The sequence below is a fragment of the Marmota monax genome, unplaced genomic scaffold, assembly GCF_021218885.2.
Source record: "Marmota monax isolate L192 unplaced genomic scaffold, Marmota_monax_Labrador192_F-V1.1 WCK01_AAM20220418_F8-fsc00151, whole genome shotgun sequence".
NCBI lineage: Eukaryota > Metazoa > Chordata > Mammalia > Rodentia > Sciuridae > Marmota > Marmota monax.
In genome coordinates, this window is record NW_026694226.1 from 2785236 (window position 1) to 2798085 (window position 12850).

General features: G+C 42.1%; 1 protein-coding gene across 5 annotated transcripts in view; it reads left to right on the forward strand.

Annotated features, from left to right (window-relative positions):
* The window catches only part of Baz2a (bromodomain adjacent to zinc finger domain 2A), a 34163-nt gene that overhangs the window by 5477 nt on the left and 15836 nt on the right, over positions 1–12850 (forward strand). For 4 of the 5 annotated variants that reach the window (XM_046466771.2, XM_046466770.2, XM_046466772.2 and 1 more), the window contains 2 exons: positions 9821–9958; positions 11504–12094. In XM_046466771.2, the coding sequence (XP_046322727.1) occupies positions 9823–9958; positions 11504–12094 (727 nt within the window). In that variant the 5' untranslated portion in view covers positions 9821–9822. Of the gene's footprint in view, positions 1–9820; positions 9959–11503; positions 12095–12199; positions 12327–12850 lie in introns of those variants that run through there. The other variant, XM_046466774.2, reaches the window with a different exon arrangement.

The window sequence follows — 12850 nt, forward strand, 5'->3', positions numbered from 1 at the left end:
GTCTGGCCGGGGGCCTGAGGGGAGGGAGCCCCGCTTTTACCCGAGGCTTTCCTTTGGGAAACCAGGCTTCCAAGTCGCCTGGAGTCTTGCCCTGGGGCAGGAAGCTGACTCCAGCTTATTTCCCGCTAGGACTTAAACAGTGGCGGGGGTCTCCCTGCCCTGGGGAATGGCGGGGCTGCTGAGGACCCCGGCGCCGGGCCGCAAGGACGGGCGGAGCTGTGTAGGCTCCGGGCCGCAGCGACGCGATGGAGGAGGCGGAGAAGCCTCTTGGCTGGCGGAGATGACTCCTGTGGGGGACTCGGGGTGGAATCCCCGGGAGGGGCTCCACCTCTTTCGTTGGGGGTGGGGATTGCCCGCGTTCAAGGGGTGTGTAAGGGGGTTCCCTGGGTGCGTTAAACTGTGGGGATGGGGCATTTTGTCTGTGATGAGTGAAGGGTTGAGGGGTTTTCAAGGGCTTGAGCGCGTCTCCCTCGGGGAGGGCGCAGGATCTCTTGAGCTTGAAGTGCAGGAGAGGGCCTGGCTGGGGATGGTGCTGCTTGGCATGGGGCCCTCACTCCCAGGGAGAATCCCCCTCTCCAGGGATAGGGGTCGATAGGCCTGATGCTAGGCATCGGGATTTAAACTGGGCTCGGGGGAAGAATAAAGAGGGATTCCTTTCCAAGGAAATCCCTCAGTAAGGGGATCCCCGTTTCCGTGGCAGAAAAGGTGATCTCGCATCATCCCTTTCTTTCTCTGTGTTCTCAATTTTCAGGGAAAGGCAATGCTATTCGCAGTCATTCTTTGTAAGGCTTACTGGAGTAAGGGATTTGTATCCTTTGGAGGGTAATAGGGGGGATAGCCTCCACCTCCATCTGTACACAAACAGCCCCTCCCCCAGCCTCCTGCAGGAAGTGGCCGGGAAATGGCAGCTGTGCGTTTGCTGCTGTCTCTGTGTCTCGTTTGCTGCCGTCTCTGTCTCGTTGTTTTGAAATGCCCATTTAAATCAGATTTGGTTTCATTTTCTGAGGCCTTCTGGGCAAACTTGGATCCTGCCTACTGTGTAGCCTGAGAGACCTTTCTTTGAATGTGGGTTTTTTTTTGGTGTTGTTTGTTTGTTTTGGTAAACTTAATTTGTCAGCTGGAAGTAGTCAACTACAGTTGACTCACTGATCCTGATCCCTTTCTCCAGAGTGTCTCTGTCTCTGTCTCTGGATTTTTTTTTTTTTTTAACCTTTGAGCTAGAGGTCATAGAAAAACACTCCATTATCCACCAACAGAGTACATGTTAAATACTAGTGATGCAGATTCCCTCAGCATACCTGCCAAAACTTGGGGTCTTGCTTAGTTTGGTCTTAAGTATGACAGTTTCTGTTTTGTAGGGCACCTGAAAAAGTAAGCTTGTGAATTAAAGAAGGGTAGATCCTGAGAACTGGAGAGAGAAGAGGAGATGGAGAAGATTTAACAATGATTAGGATTTGTATATCTGGATAGGGGCTGATTGGCAAGCTTGTTCTGAATCTGGTGATTCTAGCCTAAGGACAGTCTCTGTGGGAAGCCTGTTTAGTTGAATTAGGGTGCTAGAGGTTTTACCTTGTGCAGAACTAATTAGAATAGGAGAGTTTGCTGTTATTTGATTACTTTTCAGTTCATAGAAGAACATCTCCTTATTCTTGGAGAATGGTAGGATTTTTCTGTTTTGTGCATAGTTATGTGCGCAGATTTTCTGTTTTTTGTTTTTCACCTGATTTCTTCTGTAGCATAAAGTAATGGTACTGTGTGCTGTGTCCCCAGACATTTTGTTACACACTGGGTTTGGTTAGGGACAAGAGTTGGCCACAGGAGTTCAGATTTTGAGAGTCAAAATATTAAGATAATTTGGAATAGCCTAAAAACAGTGTAAGCCTAGCATTTAAATAATCTTTTCACTATTTTCCAGTCAAAAAACTACTACCTGGATGTAGATTCCTAGATTGAAGATCCAGGATAAGAACAGAGATGTATATGATTGTATGAAAAAGTGGCATCATAACTAGTAAAATGACATCATTGCTCTTTTATATTGGGACTATTGATATTCCAGAAACAGTAAAAAGAAGTTCATCTGATGTCATCTGTCCTTTTTCTTACCCCTTCCTCTAGACTGGTTGGTTTCTTTGAGTTGCTTTCTGATAAAGTTGATTTCACACTGATTTTTTAAAAAATATTTATTTTGTAGTTGGACACAATAATCTTATTTATTTTTATGTGATGCTGAGGATTGAACCCAGGGCCTCAAGCACTAGGCAAGCGCTCTACCGCTGAGCCACAATCCCAGCCTCACACACTGATTTTTAAGTTTCCCTTTGTTCAACCCTTTCGTACCTAAATTGGGACCTGACTGAGAAGTAGATTGATTTTGCCTGTTGGAGTTAAAAGACTGGGTTTGGAATGCTGGTAGAATGCTTACTCAGCATGATTGAGACCCTGGGTTTCATCCCAGAACTGGGTGGGTGGGTTGGCGGGGAGTGAAGAAAAGATTACTCTATTTTTTGGAGTCTTTGAAAGAAATAGAAACAGATTTTGAGAAAACAGTGACTTCATTTGATACAAAATTGAAGCAAACCTTTTTTGGCCTTTTTGTAAAGTGAATGCGTTTTTCTATCAAAGAAATAGATTTCTTACCCCTGTCCTCACTAGGGATTGAAACCAGGAGCACTTTTTACTGAGCTACATCTCCAGCCCTTTTTATTTTCTATTTTGAGACAGGTTCTTGCTAAGTTACCAAGTCTGGCAATCCTCCTGCCTCAGCCTCCAGAACAGCTGGGTTTACAGAAGTATACCACCACACTGTGCCAGAGAAGTAGATTCTTAATATTGACTGGTCCTTTTTTAAAATTTCTTCCTAAAAGAAAAAATCTGAGGTAGAAAGAGAACTACGTGAGCTGACTTCAGCCTGTCAGAAATCTAAAATGTCTTAGTGATTCATTTTGCAGTCTTGTTTCTGGAAGCAGTGTTGCCAAGAGAAGCAAACCCTGTTAGGGCTGCTGCTGCTGTCTCCTGGCTGTTGACCTTTTCACCTCTGAAGAGGTCAAGCCCCTCTCTATTTTGGGGGGTGAGAGAATTGAACCCTGTGGTGCTTAACCACCAAGCCACATCCCTAACCCTTTTTTTTATTTTGTATTTTAAAACAGGGTCATGTCAAGTTGCTTAGGACCTCACTAAGTTGCTAAAGCTGGTCTTGAACTTGAAATCCTCCTACCTCAGCCTCCTGAGTCACTGGGATTATAGATGTGCACCACCATACCCAGCCTATATAAAATATATATATATAATTTTTTTTAAACTGTTGAAACAGTATTAAAGGTAGTCAATAACTGGGATATTTGACCTTGTGTGTACTGTGGTAAGTGAGGCAGTAATACCAGTTTTTATGTCCTAGGAAATAGTGAAATGTACAACTTTTGAGGTATTTCCTGGTCCAGATAATGTTCCTGATTTGTTTCTTAGGATATTGGTATCTTCAGAGGTCTCATAGCCTAAGGTAAACACTTTCTTAAAAGTTGTCTCTTATGTATGAGGACTTTTTCACCAGCTTTGTCAGATTGTATAATTTTAAAGTTTAAAAAAGTTACGCAAAACAAAACAGGAAAATAAATAACCCTATCTTTAAACAGGGTCTGGAAATTCTTGTCACCAGCAGCAAGAGTAGCATTCATTGGCTTGTGTTTTGTCCCTTCCCTTCACTAAAGAGAACACAGTCATATTTGTAGGGGATTGGTTCCAGGATCCCTAAGAACATTAGAATGTGAGAATGCTCAAGTTCCTTATATAATATATATTATTTGCATATTACCTACACATATTTTTTTTAAATTTTTTTCAGTTGTAGATAGACACAATATCTTTATTTATTTATTTTTATGTGGTGCTGAGGATTCGACCCAGTGTCTCACACATGCGAGGAAGGCACTTAACCACTGATCTACGGCCCCAGCCCCTTTATACTTTAGATTATCTCTAGCTTACTTTTCCCCCCACCCACCCTTTTTGGGCTTGTACCCAAGATTGCTCTACCATTAGGATACATCCCCAGCCTTTTATAAAATTTTGAGATAGCATCTTGCTAAGTTGCCCAAGCTGCTCTTAAATTTTTGAACCTCCTGTATTACTGGGATTGCATGGGATAATTCCTGCAGCTCTTAAAAATGCCTACTGTGTAGCCTGAGAGACCTTTCTTTGAATGTGTTTTTTGTTTTTTGTTTGGTAGACTTAATTTGTCAGCTGGAAATAGTGCCACTACACCTGGCACTAATGGGTTTAGGATTGTTTGGGTTTTTTTTTTTTTTTTTTTTGGTCCAGGGATTGAACCAAGGGACACTTAACCACTGAGCTGCATCCCCAGCCCTTTTTATTTACATATTCTGAGACAGGATCTCTTTTAAGTTGCTGAGGCTGGCTTTGAACCCTCAGTCTTCCTGCCTCAGCCTGGGATGGGTTACAGGTAGGGGTCACTACACCCAGCACTCATGGGGTTCTTAACAGCTTGCTCAGTTTGTTTTTGGGAGGGGACCATCTTGCTGGAGGAAGGGTTGGAGCCCTTAATTGTTGAAATTCTGAAAAACAATCAGACCTAAAAGTGAAAATACTTGTTATAAAACTCTGGACTCTGCTTCTAGTGTCCTGCAATTTCAGGGACAATTCTAGTTTTCTGATAATGAAATGACCAAAGCTATGGCAGAAAACCTAACCTAGGTTGTTATGTGGTTCCTTTATTTAGTTAAATGTTTTCATTTCAAAAAATCTGTGGTACCTTGAGTGTTCAGTTAAACCTGTTGGAATATTTAATTTAGAACTTGAATTTATTGACTTTTTACATTCTTACTTCTCTGTTCCCCAGGCTTATAGGGGATAGCTATCTAAAAATCACGTCAAGATCTGAGTCTTTTCTTTCCTCTAGAGATTTTTATATTTATGAACATAGAATGAAACTGAATTTTTTTGGTTCTCTGAAAAATAGGTATAAAGCCCACAACCTTTCTTTGATAGTAAGCTGGTAGTCAGAGGAGGGGAGTAGACTTACTCATCTATTTGTTTGGTTTATGGATTCAACAAAAACTTGATTCTTGGGCTGGGGATGTGGCTCAAGCGGTAGCACGCTCGCCTGCCATGCGTGTGGCCCGGGTTCGATCCTCAGCACCACATACAAAGATGTTGTGTCCGCCAAAAACTAAAAAGTAAATATTACAAAAAAATTATCTCGCGCGCGCTCTCTCTCTCTCTCTCTCTCTCTCTCTCTCTCTCTCTCTCTCTCTCTCAAAAAAATAAATAAATAAATAATAATAAAATTTAAAAAAAAAACTTGATTCTTGTGTTTAGCACTAAATTAGATGCTAGAAATAATAATAGTGGAACTTACTATCCAGTTGATGCTGTAGAACCTACATAGTTAAGAAGTAAGGACAGAGAACAAGTTATCTTTGTATTGTCTTAAGCAGCCTGGACATGGCAGTTTTCTGTGAGTCCCCCTGCTGCCTCCAATATAATCTTCCTTTCATCATCTTCCTTTAGCCTCACATAGAGTTCTAACTAGAAAAGAGGGTTAAGTAAAGGACATTTTGAAAGAATGAGCCTCAGTTGATGCATAATAGTGTGTCTGAGTCAGAATTCCAAAGGAAGCTCATTAGCTAGTGTTGAGATGGGCTGTCCTGACTTGAGAAGAGGGCATGTCAGTTTTGAAGCTCTGCACTTAGAACTCTATTAGTGGAGGTTTTTAGATACAAAAGGAAGATATTGCTATTTGTAGTCAGGAACTTGAAAGCTTAGAACTTCCCCAGAGTTTAGGAAGTTTTTTGTATTAAAGCAGGGTTTCAATCAGGTCTCAGTCCCTACACCCTAATAGAAATCTCCCATTTGTGAAATTTTGGTGTAATGCGCAAGGAAGGATTTTTTTTTAAGAGCTGCAGGAATTAAATTACCTAAGTCTGCAGCTCAAGGGTGTTGAGTGTTGATGTATCTTGTGATCCTGTGGGGGTTTTTTGGGGGAGGGGCGAGGGGCAGTGGGTAGTAGCCTCAGAGGCCTAAAGGTTAGAATTGGTCAGATAGGATACCTGCAACAGTGCTGAAATACATTAATATTTATTTCAATACTTTGTGCATTGTCAGCCTTTCTCTATTAAAACCATGTCATAGGCCCACAGAGTAGAAACTCTGATTGTAGTTGAGAAAAGCAGCCAGCTTGGCCATGTCTTACTGCTTAAAATTTAAGAGGCAGTATGACTTAATTCTCAAATGAAATGTAACTTAGTGGTAGAGCACCCATGTGTTCAATTCCTGGTACTGCAAAAGGAAAAGACAGCAACAACAATTAAAAAACAAATGAAACACAGCTTTTTTTCCTTCTTACTGTGTTGGGAGTTGAACCCAGCTAGGCAAACACTCTACCACTGAGCTATACCCCTATACCAACACAAGAGCTCTTAAGACATCCATTTATGTACATCTGGGATTGGGCTGGGTGCTTGTCTGATTGTGCTTCCTGATCATGAGAACTGTCTGCTCTTCTGGAAGTTGAGCACTGGCTGGTTTCTTTCTTTCTTTTAGCTTAAATTCTATTAGTTCAAAGGAAAGAGGGTTAAGGAAAGATGGATACCTTCCATCTTTGCTTTACTGTTCTTACTAGCTCTGGATTGAAAGAATTTATCTTAAGGCATTATTGTGTAAAGCATCTTGGATAGGAAGGTTAGAATGAAATAACCCTAGATTTATTGTGGGAAGGAGCTGTTCACATTTTCGTTGTATTCACATATTGGGATCCCATGTTTAAGTGACAACTGAAATCAGGAGTCAAGTTGAATATAGGGAGATCTGACTGGGTCATCCCTGGTTTTGTATCTTCTGTGTTAGTGATGGTTTTAAATTAAATTAAATTTAGACCTTATAGAGCTGATTATCATTTTGAAAACTGATCATTCTTGTCTGTTTGTCTAATAATAATAGCTAACATTTATTGAATGTTTGCTGGGTGACAAAAATTCTGTGCTAGGATGTTTATGTAGATGTCCTTATAAGTCCTGGAAGTGCATGCCAGAATTTTTTGCCAATGATGAACTGAGGTTCAACAAGTTTAAATCCAAGTCAAAAAGCTGGTAAATAGTAGAGCTAGTATTTGAACCTAGAGCCTTCTACATTGTGCTGACCTCACTGAAAATCACTAAGAGTATTTTGTGTGTCTAGAAGGCTTGTAAGTGAATGATTGTGGTATTTCTGACCCTTTACTAGAACAGGTGTGGAAGCAGACCTCAGGTACCAGATAACTTCCCATTCCTTTTAATTTTCTGATTTCTGTGAGCCATCCACTTATTGTGTGAAGTACAGTATGTATTTCATAAAACAGGATATGCCATGCTTTCACTGAGCAACGAAGAGGTCATTAGTTTCCTCATGGATTCAAATAGAGAATGGAAAAATTAACTGTGGCCCATCATTGAGTGAGAAGGTGTAGTTCAGAGTACAAAGGAGGAAAAAGGGTGTGTGTGTGTGTGTGTGTGTGTGTGTATGTATGTATCCATCCGTCCGTCTGTCCGTCCGTCCCTGTCCCCTCACCTCACAGAGCAGGGGAGATGTGGCTGTGCATAAAACTGGAGAAAAGGAGAGGTGAAGCTGGGGAGAGAACCAAATGAAATTGACTCTCCAGGCATAGCATTTCCAGGATATCTGAAATGAACTACCAAATTTCCTCTTTGCTCTGTGGGTTAAGCAAGCTTAACCTGTAGATTAAGGAATGACCTTTCTTCAGAAGGTTATTAATCTTATGATGGTTATTTTTCAGACCCTCTACAGATAAGGAGTAGTAAGTATTAACAATAAAATAGGGGAATTCTGAAGAACCATGAGGTCTTTTCTCTAGACACTTGGTTTATTCATCTATGCACAGCAATTTGAGGCCTGATACTTATTTTGGAATAGAAATAGGAAATCCTATAAAGAAAAGAAGTAAGTCCTAAAGTTTTTCTCCTTAAGTCAACAAAACTCAAACTTTTATTTTTACTTCTTGTTTTAGTTAATTAAGGTAGAGATAATTGTGATATTAATTTGGAAAACCTTAGTTATAATGCCATGTACTATACAGAAAGGGTTTATATTTCATGTTCAGAATTGTATATATTGTATATATAATTTACCTAATGAGATCTCATTTGCAGTTTGTGGCATATTCATGAGCATAACTCTTACAAATGTTGGCTAGTGGCCATATAGTTGTTGTTTTTGTTTTTTTTAAATTGAGTTACATCCCCAGCCCGTGGCCATATAGTTCTTAACCAATTTATTCTCCCTTTCAAATGGTTAATTCATACATCATGTAGGTCTGCTTATTGCTTCACCTTGGGAACTGGAAAAGAAACTTTTCTGTGTGAATTCTTCTGCCCTTGAGAATATAGTAACATAATCCCCCAGGCACAGTGGTGCAGACCTATAATCTTAGGACTGGGGAGGCTAAGCAGAAGGATCACAAGTTTGAGGCCAACCTCAACTTAGACCCTGTCTCAAAAAAAAAAAAAATGGCTGGAGTTGTAGCTCATTGGTAGAACACCCCTAGGTTCAATCTCCAGTGCCACACACACAGAAAAAAATATTATAATCCAAGGAGGTGCTTTTTATCAAGCACCTCCTTGGATTATAATTATCAAGACAGATTCTCACATATCATTAATATGTACTAGTATATCTCAAGTATCTGATTGATGTATCAGACTTTGCCAAAAATTCTGGCTTCTGCCTCCTATCTTTCTTCTTCTCTTTGCTCTTTCAAAGTTAAATTTATTCTGATCAAGGGTTTCACTTCGTATCATTCCATAGTACTATATCACATCATATTCAGGAAAAAGAGAATAGCTTCTTAGCCTTATTGCCCCTCATTGAACCCCTGCAATCATAAGCATCTTTTGTTCTCTTCATGACCCTTATGTTTAGGCCATGAAACCAAAACATTAGGAATTAACCACGGTAGACATAATAATATTCTTTGGAACACTCTCATTTAATCAATTTTTCAACACTGACATTTATTTAACCTAGATTCTTGGAGAGCATGGTATTTCCCACAAATAAGAAATAGAATATTGAGATTGCGGGTGAAGTTCAGTGGTAGACCACTTGCCTAGCATGTTTGAGACCCTGGGTTTGATCTCTAGCACTTCCCCCCAAAAAAGGTAGTAGAATATCCCTGGATGATTTGAATTTTGCCATATGGTCACTTTTTCTGAAATGTAGCCTCTCTTTCAAATCCCTTTACTCATGTAACTGTACTTCTTAGGATATCTAGAAGTGTTGATAGGGTAACGTAGACACTGTTTAGTTCAGGTATAATAAAACATGCATATTAAACATGCTTTTCCTGCCAACACCCCCATTTCTGTGACTTCCTGTCAAAAAGATGGTTTTGAGAACATTTTTGTGGACCCTGGGAATGGGACTCTGGTCTTACCTTGAGTATAAAACAACAATAGAGAATGCTAAATGTTACAATCAAGGGCCAAAAATATCTAACAGAGGGTTAGAGTAGCCTGGGCTGGGAGTTAAGAGGGTGGGGCTTACACAAAGGGCAGACTCCTTTATAGACTTGTGTCTTGTTTTCTTTTGTTTTGTTTCCATGAACTTTTTTTTTTTTTTTTTTAAATCACTATAAAGCTGACTTTAAAAGACTGTTTCTATAGGGTCATTGCCCAGGTTAGGGGTATATTTCCTCCTTTTCTCAAGAGAAGAAAAAAGGGAGGGAAGGGGGGTATTCCCTCTGGAAGATTCCAGATGACATAACCTTGTTTAACCGCCAGTATTTTTTCCCCCTTTCTTTCCCCTCCTACAGAAATGGAGGCAAACGACCATTTTAACTTTACTGGCCTTCCCCCTGCACCTGCTGCCTCAGGACTGAAACCCTCTCCTTCCTCAGGGGAGGGCCTCTACACTAACGGGTCTCCCATGAACTTCCCCCAGCAAGGGAAAAGTGAGTGTGAGGGCCACATGGCCTGGGGTGGGAATGGGCATCATTTCTTTAGAGTAGTTTGATGGGAGGAGATTTGGCTCCACTTTGGGATAGCTATTCCACAGTTTTATTTCCTCCCAGAGGAGGAGAAAGTAAATCCAAGAACTCCAGCTACTAGAGAGAAATAGACTTCTAAGACTAAATTCTAGGGGTTTATGGAAGCAACACTTTTTAGTCTTGATGAGTTTGGAGATTAGGAAAACACGAGCTTTTTCACCTTGTCCTGCTCTTCTGTCAGCCCTGTTCCCTGGCTACTGCCAGAGAATAGTGAGGTGGCTACTGCTGCTGATGACCAGGTTGGACCCATCAGAGAGAAATAAAGGACCGGCCCTCTGAAACACTGCCTTTAGAGGTTGGAGAAACTGTGGGCTAGGACTAGTGGTGGGGAAGATGAGTGAAGGGTTTGTGGATGTTTGCCTTTTTGTGCAGCAGAGAAGAGGGCGGATGTAAATTTGCCTGTGTCGTCTCCTTTCCTTGGATAGAAAATAGGGATAAGGGAAGGTTTAGTGCTTACCTAGTTTTTCCAGAGAGAAATTTATAATTCCAGATGAAAATGTTGCTGCCAGGATTGATCTTCTCTAGATTTGGCTTATCAGTTACTCTGTATCATGTCTGTACCAAGTACCTCTTAAAATTTTGCTTGGATTTCAAGTCCTTTATGCTTAGAAGCAGAGAGAAGCCCACATGCTTCTCTCCTTCCTATAATAGGATTATACTTGCCACTTGCCCTCCTATCCTCTACAAGAGGCTTGCTTATAGAAAGATGTTCCTTTATTTCATAGGGGTTCCCCCACCCCAGCTTCCTAGGTGTCTTGGTTCCTTTTATTTCATTGTCCTTCATCATCCCAGAGATTGTCATTGATGTTGAGCTGAATTCTGCAGCATTGATCATGCAAAGAATTTTACCCACTGCATACTACCTTTCTGGGCTTATGGGGAAGGGCAAAACCCAGCCCAACCTTCTGAGCTGGAATCTTGTAGCTGTGGTGACTGCACATTCTATTCTTAGCCCAGCACAAAGTGCTGGATCTGCATGTGCCAGTGAGATGGAGGCTGTCCCTTCTGGTGCCACTGTGGGGCCAAATAGGCACTAGGGAAAGATGGGAGTGGGGGATTGGAGAATTTATTCATGCCCCTTCAAGGGAAGAATTCCCCTAGAGAATAAGAGTGGGAAAGAATGCAAGTCACTATAGGGAGTCTGCGAACAGCTTCATTTAATAAAGTCTATAGCAGCAGCAACAGCCAGCTCTTTGCTGGTGGCTCTCATGGTAGACCTGGAGAGCTCCCCAGCCCCCTACTCAGCAGCCTCAGCGGCAGTTATTAAGCTTACTTCCAGGAGCATCTGGGTTTGGTGTTCCCCAGAGGCTCAAAAGCTAAATATAACAGGGGGACTCCCCCACCATTTCACCTTCCCTTTTTCTAGTCAGTGCTGTTACTTTGGGGTTCTTTGGTAGAATTACTTACATATATATCCATAACTAACCCTTTTCTCTCCTTCTCTGCCAGGTTTGAATGGGGATGTGAATGTTAATGGCTTATCTACTGTATCTCACACTACTACTTCAGGGATTTTGAACTCTGCTCCCCACTCCTCCAGCACCTCACACCTCCATCACCCCAACGTGGCCTACGACTGTCTCTGGAACTACTCACAGTACCCATCTGCCAATCCTGGCAGCAACCTCAAGGACCCACCCCTTCTCTCCCAGTTCTCGGGGGGACAGTACCCACTCAACGGCATCCTTGGGGGCAGCCGACAACCTTCATCCCCAAGTCACAACACTAACCTTCGGGCTGGGAGCCAAGAGTTCTGGGCCAACGGTACCCAGAGTCCCATGGGGCTAAACTTCGACTCACAGGAACTGTATGATTCCTTTCCTGACCAGAATTTTGAGGTGATGCCCAATGGACCCCCAGGTTTTTTCACCTCCCCACAGACTTCTCCTATGTTGGGATCTAGCATCCAGACCTTTGCGCCCTCCCAGGAGGTAGGCAGTGGGATCCATCCTGATGAGGCAGCAGAAAAGGAGCTGACAGTTGTGGCAGAGAATGGCACTGGCTTGGTAGGCAGCCTGGAGCTGGAAGAGGAACAGCCAGGTATAACTGGGTCCATGAACTGGGTGGGGAGAAGGAAAATGGGGCTGTGGGGGACAGTGGCTTTTGAGGTGAGGAAAACTTGTCTTTCCAGCTCTCTGCAGTGGAGGCTGATTTGCATGTTGGTGATTAGCAGAGCCAAGTGGCTGGTGTTTTTGTGGCTGCAGCACCAGCTCGCGAGTGGGAGTGCAAATTATTTCAAGCTCATGCAGAGCTGCTGGCCTGGAGAGGGCAGGTGGGCGAGCCTGAAACAGCCCCAACAGACACTGCATCAAGAAGGGCTTCTTCCGAAAAACACTGAAGGGTTAGGGCATTAGCAGTGGGCATTGAAGCTGTTTCAACTATGGCAAGTTGAGGCTGGCTGCTAAAGTGAGTTGAGAACTGGTAGTGATTGGCATGTGAAGGAGAGAAGTAAGCAGGCAGAACATACCATTGCTTGTTTACCCAGTTTCCTTTTTGTTGTTAGCATTGGTACATGTGACAACCTCTTTCATTGTTTCCCTCAAAATAGATAAAAGCTTAGCTTGCTTTTGATTCTCAGTTCAAGGGTGACCACCTTATACAATCATAGAATATTTCTGTGTTCCCACTCATCAGGGAAGACATTGAAGAACATGGTGGGGTTTTTATCTCAGACCCCACTCTCCTTTCCCCTCTCTTTGCTCGCCATAGGATTGATTTTTACCAGCACATCTCTGCTTATTTAGAGTGTCTTAATAAGATAGGTTCCCAACATAGAACTGGCACCCTAGCAGCAAT